Genomic DNA, 14,872 nt, shown 5'->3' on the forward strand with positions numbered 1-14,872 from the left:
TAATAATAATAATAATAATAATAATAATAATAATAATAATATATTAAGTTCTGCACTGCTTATATATTTGCCCTTTTATTATCAATCCGATTGATTTTGCTACTTGATTCATTCTCCATCAACCAGTTGTGGTTACAACAGACCCAAAATGAAGATTAGATTTTGTGCTATTATCAGAAAGTTGTTTGCCTGCGGGGGTACGTAACAATTCTTTATACTTATTTTTTCCTCTGGGATAAACAGACATCAATAAATCAAATAGAATAGTTATCACTTTTTTCCTATTTCAATTTTCCCATAGAAGAGCAAGAATCTTTTATCATCCTTTAAAATGACTTTTTTTGGACAGTGGCCCAAAATCCAAAGGGGGAAACGATGGCCGGCCGGAATCGTTACCGTTGATTAAAATCTATGTTTTTAGAACTAGATTGTCTGGTTTATCTATTGTCTTTTTTTTAAAAAAAAGTTTTGAATTTCTACTGAGAATTCATTTTAGTTAATGTGATTGATAATAGATATTTATGTTGGATTTGCAGCGGCCCAAATGGATAATCCGGATCCGATAAATATGGACCTTCGAGAAGAGTATGCTAATGCCTTTCGAACCGAATCATACAATGAATTTTGGATGCGGGTCCTATCATTGAATAAAGAGGATCATCTCAACACCATTCCAAGTGTGGGCTCCACTACAGCGGATCGGCTTCCTTCTTACCGGATGTTCGTGGAGCAACTCTTGGATCCGGATCAACCCACTGTCGCTCGAATTTTGGGACTGACCCGAACCCGCAAAGATCATTTCTCCCTCTATTTTTCCGTCACAGCTGATGCCTCACACTTGTGTGGACTACTCCTTAAAGACCTGGACTATATACGAAAGGAATACCAATCCATTAAAAACGGGTCGTGCCCGAAAACAAACCAGTTCACAAGATCCAACACGTTCGGACCATCAGCTCCATCTTCGACCCGTTTTCGAGCCGTGCAAGACGATTGCTCCAGCCTGCTCACACAGCTCGAGTCACGGCGCAACGAGACACGTTCCAAGATTCGGCTCAAGAAGCTTAAACGCGGCTCTGCCGTTGTTCTCGTGGCTCTCACGGCTTCGCTGACTGTGATAGTTGCGACTCATGCGTTCGGAATATTAGCGGCTGCGCCTGGAATTATAGCTGCCTCCTTCGAGCTGATTTCAGTAGCCAAGATGTCTAGGTTGTCAGCTCAGCTCGATGTCGCGGCTAAAGGGACTTACATACTGATTCGGGAACTGGACACCATTGGCCGGCTTGTGGCTCGGCTAAATAACGAGCTGGAACACGTGGATGCTTTGATGCAGCTTTCGCTCGAAAGAGGGAACGATCGTCTCCAAGCCAGTGGGGAAGCGGTGAGCCAGCTACAGAAAAACGAACAGATTTTCATTGAGCAGATGGATGAATTGGAAGAACATTTATACATAGGTTTCATGACTATTAACAGGGTTAGAAATCTAGTAATTCAGGAAATCTTGAAGATGGAACCATAGTAAATTTTGGATTAATTCAAAACAAGCCAATCTAAGTATCATGTTCAAAGCTCATCTTTTTTTCTTTCCTTTTTTTTTTTTAATATCATATATTTATTATGAGTATTAGTTATTATGTACACGTGATACGTGTGTAAATCTTTTTTATTATTATCGATAGACTAAAGTAAAATTTGATAAATTATGGAGGGACTAAATTGATATTTAAATTGTTGAAATAAAAATAAATATAAAAATAAAAGTGTGTGTTGAAATTTAAAAAAAACAAAAAACAAAAAACAAAAATGTAATATTAATAAAGGTAAAATTGAAAAAAAAAAAAGTTGATGTCTTCTCTATATAGTTATTATGATGTCTTCACACTTAATATAATAGTATAGATTTATAATAATTATATATATATAATTGATTTAGAATTTTAAAAAATGATTGATATTTTAAAAAAAAAATTATATGCTAAGATAGTATCAGCATCGATATAATATTTTAGGATAAACGAAAAACTACAAAAGAAGTAAAAAAAAATAAATAAATAAACCATATATTATCATATAATAATAATAATTGAAATAATAATCGATATAATTAAATAATAATGTCAATTGTAACAAACGACACCTGAAATGATTGGCTAAATTGTAGTCTCTGGAATAATAGTGGGCCTAATGGCCCAATAATTGATCAATTGGTAGGAGATTTTGGGCCCACCTAATCTTATCTCCACAGCCCAATCCGTACATCCCCCACCAATGCAGTCCACTCCCCACATTTTCTCTGCCATCCATCCAACCTCCTAATTTTAGAAACTGATTTTAAAATTCGTGGCTGGCGTTAGGTTAGTGCCCGATACCAGATCCGACAACTTTTACGGTGATAATATGTATATACCATAGTCCCATATCAATTAGGGTTAATGGTGTATACGAAGTCACTTACTCGAAAAAATGTATATTATGAGACATATATTTTTCGGAAAAAAACGTATGAGTTCGATCTAAGATGATAATGAATAATGATGATAATAATAATATCAAAGAGGCAATTTCAATCGTCCATACGTAAGGTTGGAGAAAGTCTTGGTCTATATATGTAATAACTAAATTTAGAAAATTATAAAATATATTTTTTTATTTCTAAAATGACACAATAAATTGTAAAATTTAAAACCATCAACATCATACAGAAAACCAATTTTCATACACATATATGTATATTATATATTAAGTCACAATCTTTTATCATTATGACCAAATAATATTTATTATTATTATAATTTAAAAAATTAGAATTATTTATTTAGTAGATACATACAACGAGGAGTAGCTCTCTCGTAAGACGGTATCACGAATATTTATTTGTGAGACGGGTCAACCCTACCGATATTCACAATAAAAACTAATACTCTTAGCATAAAAAGTAATATTTTTTCATGAATGACTCAAATAAGAGATGCGTCTTACAAAATACGCTCCGTAAGACCGTATCACACAAGTTTTTGTCCACAAACGAGTGTAGTTGACAGTAGTGTAGATAAAATATCAACAACGTATGGCACACATGAAATGTGTTATAAATTAGTTTATCTGAATCACTATTATTTATTTTACTAATTCAATAAAAAATCAATTTTTTTAATAAAAGCAGTAGATGATGATAAATAATTATAATTATAATTTAGCAAATTTATTTAACATTTAATAGGTAATTTTTTTTATAAAAAAAATCAAAAAAGCAGAGAAAGAGGCAAAACGACAGTCACTTTACAGTATTTAAATTTTTATAATTTAAAGAAAATTAATATATATGAAATTATGAATCTATGAATTTTTTTAATATTTCCATGCAAATAAAAAAAAATTCAAATTTCCACACCAATGATGATTTGATAAATTGACAAAATGCGATGCATAATTTGTATCATTGTGACAAAAGTCTGAGAAGATAATGAAATGAAAAGACAGTGACAGCAGCCCCCCACTGTCTCATCTCACATACGGAAAAAGCACAGTTCTTTGTGCTTTTTTTTTTTTTCCCCCTTGAGAAATGGCCTCAAGAAAAACTATTGCTACGAAGACCACAATCATTTAGAATACACTCGAATCATGCATTGAAAATATGTGAACTTACAAGTTACAAGCGCTTTGTTTCCATTCTTTTACAGTCAAATATCTCTCGCATCATCGTCTATTACTATACCAATCACACTATCTCTTAAGGATCAAATCTCTTTGCCCAGATACCATTTTCGTGCACAGATCAAATAAATAAATGTTTGAAAAGGCGGGGTGTTGTGTAAAAAGCTAGGTGAAAATGAGTTCTTTATTGGGAAAAAGTGCGGCTTTTCGATCGGGAGAAAATTCCCATGGGTCCCTAATCCCGCAGATACCAATAACTATAGCAATGGAGTCCAAGAAAAAAAAGGTAGTATCTTTTTTTGCGTCGCCCCTTTACTCACCAATGGAGGTACTATCATATTGACTTCTTTAACAGAAAGAAAGAAGCGTGCGCCCATCATTTGATCTCTCTGTCAGATGATAATTGTGGGGAAAGAACTGTATAAAATAATGTTTTAGAGGTAGGGGCTGCTAAAAAGAGCAGTGGGAGAAAGGGAAAATTTTGTATGATACTAGGAAAATTAACAGCTATGTGTTTTTATCATATTGTGAGTCTCTTTCTTGAATTATTAATCACGTCAATTGCCATGGCATCTGATTGATCTTTGGCACTGTCTGTTAATGGACTCAAATGATTAAAAGTCGTAGGCTACCAATATCAATATGTTAGTTACTGATAATAGTTTACTAAAATACCATATTAAAATTTTCTAATATCAGCCCCCTTTTACAAATAGGGAAGCAGTATTTCCCTGCTCTCTCTTTCACAGAGGAAGATTGAAAACGAACTATCTGGCGTACATTTTAGCTTCTTCATGATTGCCTAGAAGGATGTTCGTATTAACTTTTTAATGAGAACTCATTCATTCTTAATAAATTGATTGTTCTTGGCAGGTTTTGCTTGTGAAGAAAATCTATGTTGAGAGTTGCTGACAGGTTAGCATTGATCTACTTTCAGTATCGTTACAGTCTTTTTTATTTGTCGAATCTCAGATCGAGTATTGATTAACTCAAGAGATGGGTGTGCCTTTCAGAAGTTTAATGATGTCTCTTTAAGCGTATAAAGTATTTTCCCCTGGTGTTTTAAACTAGGTTCTTATTCAACAGCTTTCCAATGGAAAAGTTACCCTTTTTTGTTCGCAGTGTCTTGAAATGTTTCAATCTTTGCTGTTATTTTTACATCCCTTGGAATTATGGGGTTGGTGAAATAACAGTTGGTTCATGTTATCATAAACAACATACCCTTTGCGCATTAGCTTCCAGTTGGTATTTCACTCATACAAATGAGTTCTTTAAATTGGAAGAAATGGAAAATTTTCTATGGGTGACTTATACAGTGAATCTTCTGACCCTTTTGGCCTTCTTTACTGATCTTTAGTTACCTTGCAGGAGTTTCTATTTGATTTCTTGAAGCGACAGCTTTGTGTAGTTCCCTCTTGGAGGCAGTGGGAAACTCATTTGATTGTATCACTACTTCTTCATGAATATCAAGATCTAGGCTTGGCTAAAGGGTTTTGCTATTTCTAAATTCTTGTTTTGAAATTCTGATCATCTAGTATTCCCGTTGTTTTTTCCTCATTTATGGTTGACTTCTATAATTTCAGGCATTTTTTCTGATTGAAATTTCCGTATGTTGCCGATAGGAAAGCTGAGGCATGGATCGGGCTAGAATGGTTTTGAGAGCTCATCACTCTGGTTCTGCAAAATCTGAGGAATCAGCTTTCGATTTGGAAAGAAATCACAGCGACAATCTGAATCTTCCTGAAGCAAGTGCAACTGCGTCGCAAGGCTTTGCAACAGGTTGTCAGCTATCTGAGAACAATGCTGCTTACTTTTCATGGCCAGCTCCCAACAGCTTAACCGATGCTGCTGAAGTTAGATTGCTCTACTTTGGGAATCTTCAAAAGGGAGTTCTACCTGAAACTCATGGTCGATGGCCCACTGGCTTGCGGGCTAGCACCTTGCTTGAACTGATGACAAGCAGGGCATTTCATAGCAAACTTTTACGGTGCTTTAGTCTTGGAACAGCAATTGGTTTTCGGATTAGAAGAGGTGCGCTGACTGATATACCGGCTATACTTGTCTTTGTTGCCAGAAAAGTTCACAGGCAGTGGCTCAGCTCTGCCCACTGTCTACCTGCTGCTCTCGAGGTTTTGCACTAACTGCTTTTGGTGTTTGGAACCTTGTTTGAATACATATCCTGTTTTTCTCCTGTAAAAATTGTATCCAGTGAATTGAATTTTCAGGGACCTGGAGGTGTTTGGTGTGATGTTGATGTTGTTGAATTCTCTTACTATGGAACACCAGCAGCCCCTCCAAAGGAACAACTGTGCACAGAACTTGTTGATGGCTTCGGTGGAAGTGATCCATGGATTGGATCTGGTTCCCAGGCAATAAATTTTACTATCTTATCATTTTTTTTCCCTCTATCAAATTACGCTTTTGCCGCTGGGTTCAAATATGGTACTTTTTTGGTAGAATGTCATTACATATGTGAAATTCTAAACATTTTGTATCATGTTGGGTTCAGAGTCCTCTTCCTCATTAGAACTCTTGGTTTGTTTCTTTGATCTTATTCCTAGTTCTTAATAATCTAATTCCGTGTACGTTTTTAGGTCGCAAGCCAAGAAACTTACGGGACATTAGGTGCTATTGTCAAAAGCCGGACAGGAAATAGGGAGGTTGGTTTTCTCACTAATCGGCACGTGGCTGTTGATCTTGATTACCCAAGCCAGAAAATGTTTCATCCATTGCCACCAAGTCTTGGGCCAGGGGTGTATTTAGGTGCTGTGGAAAGGGCTACGTCATTCGTAGCTGATGATATCTGGTACGGCACTTTTGCTGGAACAAATCCAGGTATACTCATTCCAGCCTCTGATTGTAAATTTACATTTTCTAATGACCCGCAATGATATAACAAAGCATGGAACTAGTTTCTTGTTTTTTATACCATTCTTCTGAATGTCATCCTCTGAATGGATCACTATTTAAATAATCATGGTAGTGGATCCCTAATCATATTCTGATCCATCCTGAACACAACCTTGTGACCATGCAGAAACATTTGTTCGAGCAGATGGGGCTTTCATTCCTTTTGCGGAAGATTTTAACATGTCAAACGTTACGACACTAGTTAAAGGTGCAGGTGAAATTGCTGATGTCCACATAATAGATTTGCAGTCTCCTATAGATAGTGTAGTTGGGAGGCCGGTGGTGAAAGTTGGAAGAAGCTCTGGCTTGACTGCTGGGACTATAGTGGCTTATGCTTTAGAATACAATGATGAAAAAGGAATGTGTTTCTTCACAGATTTTCTCATTGTAGGCGAGAATCAACAGTCTTTTGACCTTGAAGGCGACAGTGGAAGTCTCATCTTATTGACAGGTCAGAACGGTGAAAAACACCGGCCTGTAGGAATCATTTGGGGTGGGACAGCCAATCGAGGCCGACTGAAATTGAAGGCCGGCCAACCTCCGGAGAATTGGACCAGTGGAGTTGATTTAGGACGTCTTCTTGATCTTCTTGAACTTGATATCATCACAAGTCCAGAAGGGCTTCAAGGTTCGTGTATTAAATTGAAATAAAATTTAATTCACTGTCATCAAAATCTCGTTTCATTCTGTTTCTAATATCTTTACTGTGCTTCTTTGCTCTTTTGCTCCTTTTTTTTCTTCTTAAATAGCTGCATTACGGGAGCGGAAAAATGCATCTGCAACAGGATTTCATTCCGCTCTCAGAGAATCTGCAACACTCGAGTGGATCCCTACTACCTCAAAAGATAAATCAGAAGAGAACTTTGTTTCAAGTATTGTGCAACGAGCCTCTGCTGATATCTGTTCTGGTCTGGAGTTACTGCCACCGTGCAGTCATGATGAGTTTCGTATCGAGGGTGGTTGTGATGTAGCTCCTCCGAGTATAGAGCACCAGTTCATGCCGAGCTTTTCATGTGAATCTTTGGCATATCCAAATCTTGGAAGAGAAAACCTGGTTGGACTGGGGAACCTTTCTGTGTTGAAAAACACGTCCGAAGGTAAAATTTCTGTATCTTTGAAGTTAGATGAACCAGAACCAAAGAGAAGGAAGCAATCAACTTCTGTGGGTGGGCACTAGAATCTCAAGTTAAATACGTTTCATTCCATCCGAAGTCTTTATGTCATGGCATTTGGTGGGCAGTTGGAACCATGCCTATTGTTGGAATTAATGTTATTCTTTTACTCATATTTTGTATATTTTGTTTGAGGTTTTTATCTTACCAAGTTTGATTCAGTGATGTGTAAGACCAGACCAGTGGTTATGGGTAGTTAGTTGGATCATATGTTTGTATTAATTATAATACCAAGCCAATCTAAAAAGGATGCATTTGTATGAATAAGAATAATGAATTTTGAGCGTGTTATGCATTTGTTATTCAATTTGGTCCTTTATATTGATTATGGAGATCGAATTATTATTTTTAATTAAACCCGGAGTCAGATCGCTTATTTTGATACCAAAATAGATAAATGGCTAAACTTAATTATTAATAAATAATTATCTTAAACTTAAATTTTAAATTGATAAATAATCATAATTACTTGGTAGTTAATAATTCGCACGATTTATTTTGATATTGAAACAGAGGAACGACCTAAAAACATTACAGCGACAAGACCAGAACGCACAACGTTTTTCGTTAATAGGTATCATAAAGGCTGTGCAGCAATGGCAAGTAAGCAGTAAATGAAAGCCAGATCATTATTACTGTTTCGTATTTACATTATATACCATTCTTGTACACCATGTTATTATGGCATACGACGTATTTCTATATACAGAAACAATTGGCACACGGACTACGTAAACATAATTACATTAGCATCGATTTGCATGAGGTTTTCACGCATCCGTGGAGATGGAAACAGCGTTGAGCTCTACGTGTTTTTTACCACCCTGTTGGTTTTGAACTATAATGGTGGCACAAGCCTCTTCCTGCAAAGATTCATCAACTCCCATACGCGAGACACAGACTGAACCCACCAAAGGCTTTCTCTCCCCCGACTCTTCTTTAAGATTTTGGTTGTCACCGATAATTTCCCATTCCTCTTTGAGAGAAGTAACTTGCAACCCTTTTATTTTGTGGAATTCCATGTCCAAAGCAGAAGGTAGAATTACATAATCATTAATTGGATTGTAGAAGGGATCGTGATCAGCTTTCAACCAATGTTTGAGAATTCTGAACACATGACGGTCACAAATAATTCCTCGGTGGTCTCCATGGACTCCAATTCTTGCTTCAGCCCGAAGCCCGTCTGCCTGTAAGAAAGGGAGCACGGGCAACACCAAGTTAGCGACATTGGATTTATGTAGTTGAAGAAACAAACAGTTAATGTCGAGCACAATCAATGAATGAATAAACCACCATGTGAAAAAGCCGAAATAAATCTCTACAGACTACAGGAGGAAATAACATGCATTAATTCCTGTGAGGATCGTTAAAATTTTAAACTCTATGGATGAGCAAATTCTGCATGCAGTTTCGCAGTAGTTCTTAGCTCAATATCATTCATTACGAATTTTGCACCATTATGCAGTAGTTTCAAAATCAAATCTTGCGTGCAAAAACTTTTACCTTCGCGGATTCCATTGGAACAGTTCCATCACCATCAACATTAATATACTTTGCCTGCAGATTTTCATAAATGTTTGAGTATCTGAATCTCGAAGAATCAATATCTTCACAAGGGTGTTCCACACCATACATCACACGCATAGATATAGCGGACACGCATAGATATAGCAGGTTTAAATCAAGGATATTGAAGACTGAAAAATAAAATAAAAGATATCCAACTCTTCATGCCTGGTATGTCACAAAACTTGTGATAGTTTTACCTGGAGAGTTGGTAATTGCCGCAGATCAGAGACAGGGGCATCTTCACTTCCATAACTGCAACATAATGAACTATGTGAACATAAGGTAAAATATTACATCCTATCATGTTCAAGACATAAAAAATTAAGCATTAAAATGAAAGTTTCAAGTACCAAACACTATGAGGTGTCTCATGATTTGTGCCATAAATATTGTAGAACTTAGTGAGACCAGGAACCTCAGCACAACTCAACAGTTCACGCGTCTTATTAGCCCATTTTAGAATCTCAACGTTAAAAGTTAAAGAAATATCTGCACCTTCGAAATTTATCTGCACGGAAAGTAGTCCATTATGGAAAACCAAATACATTAAAAATACTGCAGTCTCTGAATATAAAATGCCAAAGTAGCAATTAGATATACTTAATCAATAATGGTAAAAGTAATCACACACAAAAAATATCAAGCAATTGAATCTCTATATTAATTCCATAACTCATTGATCAAATATTCATTGCATGATATATATTACACACAGGAATTCATTACCTATGACTGAAGACAAGTTCACTATGCCTCCAGTCCCTTGCATATATCAAATAACATTTGTAGCTCACCTTGTTGATAGAAAGTGCTTCCGTAAAAACAGATGCAGCTTCTACCGGAGGAAAAGACTCCAGATTCACAGTAGAATTTCCATCACCATCACATTTCTGTCTCCATATTTGAAGAAGCGGAACGTGTTCCCATTTAAAATCTAAACAGGCCATCAATTCATATATTGATGGGCATTCAAGCAGCTGAAACAAATCAACAGTAGTTAATCACCTGAAGAGGAGGAAAGAAGAAGAAAAACCTTAATAATTATGATAACAAATTCAGGCAGTCTTTTCATTTACAGAGGCAAAAAAAACTCCAGAGTAAAAATAAAGTCACGTCAGTATTTCAAGTAGTGGGACCAACTTAAACATACAGAAATTATTTGTTTCACCTCTAATTTTAAAAAGGTATTAGTCATGGCAAGGAGGTTTCCTAATTGTTACTGGATGTAAATGGATAGACTCACAGGAGGGGTTGAAACTTGAAAGTAATATGAGGAGAAACTCAACAAACAGAAGTTCATGGAGTTAGCACTGAAGAGTATACCAGTTGCTGCATACTCCATTTTGAAATAAAAAAATTCTGTTCCCATCCTTGAACAAATGAAGTTCCATTCAATAATGCGGAGCCTATATATCCAGGTGCACCTGTTAAAATATTAAAAAGGGCATTTTATCAGAAAATTTTAATGGGGAGGTCCAATATCAAGCTCATTATTTAAAATGAATATGTATTATTGCTTCAAGAAGTTCGTATGTAGACCAAACCAGTAGAAAAGTTAGACAATACACACTATGATCTCTTTAAAACAATATAGAAATTCAATGGCTGTCATCACCTTTGCCACACAAAGACACATGGATGCGGAACTTTCAAAGATTTCAAATCAGAAAAAAACACAAACTATAAGGACACACAATCCTCTTTCTTTATATGTAGGATTTGACATGGCAAGGAAACAAATAGTTGAGCATTTCCGAACTTGTTGAAGATTAAAAACTATCCCCTCCCACAACAAAGGTACTTAGCATACAACTCTTAACCGCGGAAAACAACATTATCCCAGTGACGCCCCAAAGCCATGGTTAAAGGGAAAACATACCGCGAAATGGTGCAGCTATTGCAATCCAATTTTTCACATACTTCTCAAAGATCTACAATGCAGACATCTTAGTCAGAGATAGCGTCGCAAAGTAAATAACAGAACAAAAGAACAAATACAGGAGTGAACTTTTTAAGGGTAAAAGACGGTAAACAAAATTGAAGAACATTATAACAGATCAAGAAGAGTGGGGGCATTACATCAACATATAGGCTCATAAAACATTTTATCAAAAGACCACCCATTGAATGAGTTATTATGTTTATTTTTCTTCCACCAGATGCAGTATAAACAGACTCGAGTTTAGCTGCCAGTCGCTCCAGAGTTCCCTGAAACCTGGAACAACGGAAACAGAATGTAGAAAGTTACGCCAAAGTATCAAAACGATTGAAGATGTTCAGCATATTTACAAAGAGGTAGAATTCATCGTTCCGGAAAAGAATGAGCATATCTGATGGGGAATTCAGATGAAATTTACATGGTTTTCCTGAGAAATGAAGTAAAAAATAATGTCTCCACCAAAAATGGGGAACAGACCTGGTAGGTTCTTAAATCAGTAGTGAAAGAAACATCGCCCACCCATTCACAACCAACCAGCTAAATAGGTCAATCAGCCAACTGGTACATGAGGTATATCCCAAATTCATAGTCTCAGACTTATCTTTAACTTATTTTCCTAGTAAATTGACCATTGAGAGACACGTTTGAGCAACAGTTGCATAAAAAATAGAAAATCAGAGCAGCAATCAACTCTAGTGAATTGCATGTCTATGGCTATATGGATCTTGATTACTGAGAAACCAAGGATTTTACTTTGTAACATTGAGTCTACAATGACTGTAAGATGGATAAAAATTCTACATTTTCACGACATTACAAGAAATTCACTGTCAGTCCAAAAACTTTAACCAAAAAATCAGGTAGTTACCGATTGCTTTGGCGGAAATCATATCCAAACCCAAAAAGTGTTGTTCCCTCTTGGTAGCCCCATTTGAGCATTTCAACAATCATGTCATGAAAGTAATATACACAATCACCACCAATAACCTGCAAAATGAATGCAGAACCAAAATAGAGGATCAACGCAAAAATGAAATCAGCATGTATAAGAAAAACGAATGACTGCAGAAACTTAGTACAATACTTAAGTAGGAGAATATATGTATATATGAATCTACCGGATGACCAAAGTCAAGGCAGGACTCACTGGATAATTGCAGAAACTTGGTACAATATTCAAATCGGAGAATTTATGTAAATATGAATCTACAGATGAACAAAGTCAAGGCAGGACTCACCATATCGGGATCTAACGTGTCAATCGCATACAGCCCATATCTGTCTTCAGGAACCTCGATATGGGTGTCAGGATCCAATGTCATAGCTCTACCTGTATCAAGTATTATCTTAGCAATCAAAAATAGTCCAAGACCAAGTAGTAAATAAAGAACACATCTTTATTAAGCTGTAAAAAAAGTATATCATATATGCAGACCGGAAAATATGTTTTCGAAAATTCCATCAAACACCCCACACAAGATTAACAGATTACATGGCAGGCAAGAATTAATCTGATTTAGCAAACAGCAACAGTAGTGAATAGTATAAGCAATGGCTGATCTATTGTTAATTAACTTCCAATCTCAGTTACCTTTTTGGATAAATCTCACCTCTTTGAAGAAATTTGGCATACAGTGTCTAATCTCAGTTACCTTTTTGGATAAATCTCATCTCTCTGAAGAAATTTGGCATACACTGTTTGGGCTCTAATTAAACGGGCCAACGAACTTGAATACCGAGTCCATAACGTTGTTTCAGGAAGTTTAAACCATTGAGTCTTGGAAAATTTGAGTCCCATACATTTGGGAATTTTTCATTACAGTAAGAAGAGATTAAATACAAGCAATTAGATACAGAGACAGTTTACTATGTGCACAAGTAAGTTTGAATTAGCATCTTGTTTTTTCACCTTTTGCTCACAACTGTATATCCAAGTTGACACCCCATAAAATAAGATCGATCCAGAGAGCTTGGCCCACTCCCGATATCTAGATCCAAGAACCCAGAAAGGTCGATACATCGACAATCAGGCCTAGACCGGGAGGTCAACCGTGAGTTCATCCCAAGGATGTTCGGCCAACCTCCAAATATCTATTTAAGGCCCATTAGGGGTAATCGGGCTGACCTGCCAGCCGACCTAAATCTAACGACAGGGTAGCACCCTAGACATTTCTTATCAATGGCCGACCTTCTGAGCTGAGCTATCGGATCGGTCCAAGGAAAGCTCCTTCACAGTTCACATGAACCGTACTCTTCTGTCAGGGGGCCCAATAGCATGGCGCCCAAGCCTCCTATCTAAGGAAGGAATATAACAAATATATGATTCAATCTTATGGAAGATTCTGAATATCTAGATTCTTACAAGAGGGAATTCTAATTAGAATGAACTCTCCTGACATGTAGCTCTTCTCCTACAAATACCAAGTTTACTAAATACCAGGTTCTGAGGGTATATGCCGGAAAAACCTTCCGTACCCTTCCTCACGTTCTTCCCTGTGATTTCAGGCTATTCTTAAGTCAGAACTGACCTCCCTAGTTGATCCCGACCTTCAGAGAAGTATCACTATTTTTATCGACATCACAGATCGTCAATGTTCTTAAAACTTTAATAAACTGGGTGAAATAAAAACATGCGGGTCAAAAGTTCCGACCATGGAAATGATTTAACTAGCCATAGCAATAATACCAACAAAAACCAAGCAATCACGGCCAGTTGAACGAAAAACTGTTAAGATTAAAACAAGCAAAGAATAGGGGAAAAAACTAGATAATAAAAAGATAACAATCAAGTAGATACATTGCATTGAACGCAGTAAATAATAGAGCGCTGCTGCAACATGAGCAAGTTGTTAAAAAGTGGACCTGTGGCAGGATCAAATTTAGACCACAGCTTCTCCCGGAACTCGTGATCGGCCGCAAGAATCCGGACCCAGATCCTCTCTTTTTTGCCGGTCTTATCATTCACGGAGTTGAGAATCGAACCGGCTATACCGGGCACAAGGAGAACAGGGTCGAGATTGGGGTCTACGTAGGACTGTTCCTGGCTCTTCTTACTGATCAGCTTCAATAACTCCTCCACAGACTTCACTATGTCCTCCAACAACACCGCCATCTCCGGTCAGAAAAATTCCAGATACTCTCTCCCGTCTCCCCCCAACTTGTTAAAAACAAACCAAACGCGACTCGATTGATATGAGATCCCGAATAGATTCTGAAGAATTACTAATAACTTCGGAATTTTTCCTTTAAAGTTGTTAGGTCAAACGGCGACCGGAGAGGAATTTAGTGGCGGAGGCCAGCGTAGCTAAGACCATACGTGAACTTATCGATATATTTCATAATTGGTATTTGGTGGCGTCCTTCAATTACAAATTTACCCTTCTTTCTGGGCTGTGTTTGGTTACATGGTAGCAAGTTATCTGGGACCCAATAGCCCATAAACCAAAATGAGTAATCAAGACATTTATATGGTCTGGCCTTAAATAAAAAACATCCTGCTGATGGGCCATTTCAGGCCTGCTTATGATTGGGCTTCAAAGCACAACTCTGACTTAAAAATATAAAAATATCACTGTCACATTAATAAAGTTAGGTATAACAATGGTCAGGTTGGATGCGGATTTGGCAG

The 14,872-nt window shown here is 36.8% G+C and overlaps 3 protein-coding genes across 8 annotated transcripts; 2 read left to right on the forward strand and 1 right to left on the reverse strand.

Annotated features, from left to right (window-relative positions):
• The first annotated feature begins 84 nt into the window (after window positions 1–84).
• On the forward strand, window positions 85–1,563 carry LOC140984250 (UPF0496 protein At3g49070-like). Its single transcript, XM_073451557.1, has 2 exons — window positions 85–197; window positions 537–1,563. The coding sequence occupies exons 1-2, from the start codon at window positions 149–151 to the stop codon at window positions 1,517–1,519; spliced, it is 1,032 nt and encodes a 343-aa protein (XP_073307658.1). The 5' UTR covers window positions 85–148; the 3' UTR covers window positions 1,520–1,563.
• A 2,747-nt stretch (window positions 1,564–4,310) lies between these two features.
• Window positions 4,311–8,061, forward strand: LOC140978469 (protein NARROW LEAF 1-like). 5 transcript variants are annotated; one of them, XM_073443576.1, is made up of 8 exons: window positions 4,314–4,466; window positions 4,528–4,569; window positions 5,023–5,144; window positions 5,277–5,783; window positions 5,880–6,023; window positions 6,249–6,489; window positions 6,692–7,192; window positions 7,314–8,061. In XM_073443576.1, exons 4-8 carry the CDS (start codon window positions 5,289–5,291, stop codon window positions 7,739–7,741), a joined length of 1,809 nt encoding a protein of 602 aa, XP_073299677.1. In that variant the 5' UTR covers window positions 4,314–4,466; window positions 4,528–4,569; window positions 5,023–5,144; window positions 5,277–5,288; the 3' UTR covers window positions 7,742–8,061. The 5 variants fall into 5 exon arrangements, with proteins under 5 accessions (XP_073299660.1, XP_073299685.1, XP_073299668.1 ...); XM_073443567.1 differs by having other exon boundaries at window positions 4,312–4,569; window positions 5,012–5,144; XM_073443550.1 differs by having other exon boundaries at window positions 4,312–4,569.
• Window positions 8,062–8,347: 286 nt separating this feature from the next.
• On the reverse strand, window positions 8,348–14,560 carry LOC140978494 (lecithin-cholesterol acyltransferase-like 4). 2 transcript variants are annotated; one of them, XM_073443597.1, is made up of 11 exons: window positions 14,107–14,560; window positions 12,483–12,574; window positions 12,113–12,231; window positions 11,385–11,520; window positions 11,185–11,236; window positions 10,629–10,729; window positions 10,100–10,282; window positions 9,656–9,813; window positions 9,503–9,557; window positions 9,240–9,293; window positions 8,348–8,923 (listed from the first exon to the last, which is right to left on the reverse strand). In XM_073443597.1, exons 1-11 carry the CDS (start codon window positions 14,354–14,356, stop codon window positions 8,507–8,509), a joined length of 1,617 nt encoding a protein of 538 aa, XP_073299698.1. In that variant the 5' UTR covers window positions 14,357–14,560; the 3' UTR covers window positions 8,348–8,506. The 2 variants fall into 2 exon arrangements, with proteins under 2 accessions (XP_073299698.1, XP_073299708.1); XM_073443607.1 differs by lacking the exons at window positions 9,503–9,557; window positions 9,656–9,813.
• Window positions 14,561–14,872: the final 312 nt, after the last annotated feature.

This window comes from Primulina huaijiensis, chromosome 1 (assembly GCF_012295235.1).
Source record: "Primulina huaijiensis isolate GDHJ02 chromosome 1, ASM1229523v2, whole genome shotgun sequence".
Classification (NCBI taxonomy): Eukaryota; Viridiplantae; Streptophyta; class Magnoliopsida; order Lamiales; family Gesneriaceae; genus Primulina; species Primulina huaijiensis.